This window comes from Gavialis gangeticus, unplaced genomic scaffold (genome assembly GCF_001723915.1).
Source record: "Gavialis gangeticus isolate Ggan-Ray unplaced genomic scaffold, GavGan_comp1, whole genome shotgun sequence".
Lineage (NCBI taxonomy): Eukaryota > Metazoa > Chordata > Crocodylia > Gavialidae > Gavialis > Gavialis gangeticus.
In genome coordinates, this window is record NW_017728997.1 from 52,534,466 (window position 1) to 52,536,406 (window position 1,941).

General features: G+C 57.0%; 1 protein-coding gene across 1 annotated transcript in view; it reads left to right on the forward strand.

The window, feature by feature from the left end:
* Nucleotides 1–1,423: 1,423 nt before the first annotated feature.
* Nucleotides 1,424–1,941, forward strand: part of NEK4 (NIMA related kinase 4) — a 64,766-nt gene continuing 64,248 nt past the window's right edge. Inside the window, exon 1 of the mRNA XM_019505213.1 lies at nt 1,424–1,566. Coding sequence (XP_019360758.1) covers nt 1,474–1,566 — 93 coding nt within the window. The 5' untranslated portion in view covers nt 1,424–1,473. The remainder of the gene's footprint in view (nt 1,567–1,941) is intronic.

Sequence of the window (1,941 nt, forward strand, 5' to 3'; positions counted from 1 at the left end):
TTGATCTGCCCCACCACAGCCTTCCCTCCCCTTCCACCACAACTGACTTATTAGCTGGATGCAGCTGTATCAGAAATCAGACTGGTATTGGCCAAAATGCCTCCTTAAAAATCGGCTATTGGTATCAGCCCCCAAAATCTCCATCGTGCCTCCCTAACCTTGCCCTTTCTGACATCTGCCTGTAGAGGTCTAGTAGCTGTTACTTTAAACTTAGCATGGCTACAACAGACCTCTAAATCTTTCCTCCAAGACTTCTCCACCAGTGCCTTTATAAATTCCTGTGGCTAATTGGAACCATATTTCTCAGGTGCGTAATGCGAGTCTGACTCGGATCTTTATTTAAGTCCTCACATTCAGGCTATGTTTAGGTCTTGCAGACTTTTTTTCTGTACTACATAAACCATTATTAGAAAATGCTTAAGTCTCTGTGGCATGGCTTTTCCTATCTATGCACATAGCCAAAACTCTGGTCCAGGCTTGCCTTGCAAAATCTTGCCCCGCTAGATCCTCCCAGAAAGCTGCAGCTAATGTAAATTTCCTACCTCTTCATTGCATTACCCCTCCCTTTCCACCTCTCTTGGCTCCCCTCTTCCCTGCTTAATCAAACAGAAGTACTTGTGTTCCTTTCCAGGGCTTATCCACTCTATCCAGGAGCTAGAGACTGACTCCTGCACAGGTCAACCCATGAAGCCAGTGCCCCCCCAACCATTCATTTTTTTTAAAGGCACCATTGTGTTTTCGCCAGTGCTACCCTCCCTGCTGGGGGGAGCTCCCTTTAGACATCTGCTAAATGACCTCACAGCCCTCCTTCAAAATTGTCCTTGGTCTTGGTAAAACCCTTGGCAGCAGTTCAGCTGCTGGCCTGCTAGAGCAAAGATCAACCGTCCTGACCAAGCTCCTACTTCCTCCCCTATGGCCCTATCCCTCACCCCCGGGATTGTCTTTTGCTCTGTGCTTGGGCAGCCCTTCGTCAGCCGAGGACCCAGATCCCCAGACCGCACACAGCGCGCATGAGGACTGCAGTAGGCACAGCACGGCCACGGATGCTTCTCTCCTTTCAGCACGGAGCCGGGAGCGAGCTCCTGGGAAGCAGTAACTAGACCTAGACTCTGATGGGGACGCTGCATAGCGAACAGCATAGGACACGTTCTAAAATGGCGGCCGAGACTGGGATGCCCGCACCCAAAATGGTGGCCCGGGCTGGCGGAACGTTCCTTTCAAGATGGCCCCTGTAACTGTAAAGACCGCATGAGCCCGAGGCGCGCTGCCCACGTCCAAGATGGCTGCTTCGGTGACGCGAACTATACCATAGAGAGACGCGGGCTGGTCTGCGGGCTGCCGCCAGCGCTGTCTGTGGTGGGAGGAAGGCCATGCCGATCTCTATGGCAGCAGCCCTGGCTTCAGGGAGGCTGCCGGGTGCGTGGGCCCAGGCGGCTCTGGCCGCCACCACTGAGGGCAGGCGCGGGCGGGAGAATGCCCCTGGCCGCCTACTGCTTCTTGCGCGTGGTGGGAAAGGGCAGTTACGGGGAGGTGAGCCTGGTGCAGCACCGCCAGGACGCCAAGCAGGTAACGGGGGCGCCGCGGGGCAGCCGCAGGTTCCCTCAGTCCCGGGGCGCAGAGACCGGGGTCCCCGTCTCCTGGGGGCCGCGGACGAAACAGCACGGAGAGGCCCCTGCCCCGCGGTCCGACCGGCCTGGGCCCAGACGCGGTTCACAGCATCGCTGCGGGCCTTGGCTCGTCTGAGACCAAAGCCGGTGGCAGGTGCGCTTCTCTTTCTGGCCTGTTCTGATCCAGGAGCTTTTTGGCATCAGGACAGGCAAGGTCCGGTAGGTCCCTGCTGAATGGTGAGGGGAGCAACCCTGATGGGAGCGTTTCCTACTTAACCCTTCTTGGGCAGCAGCGTAAGGGGGCTAGGGATGCACCCCCCCCCCCCCCCCCCCC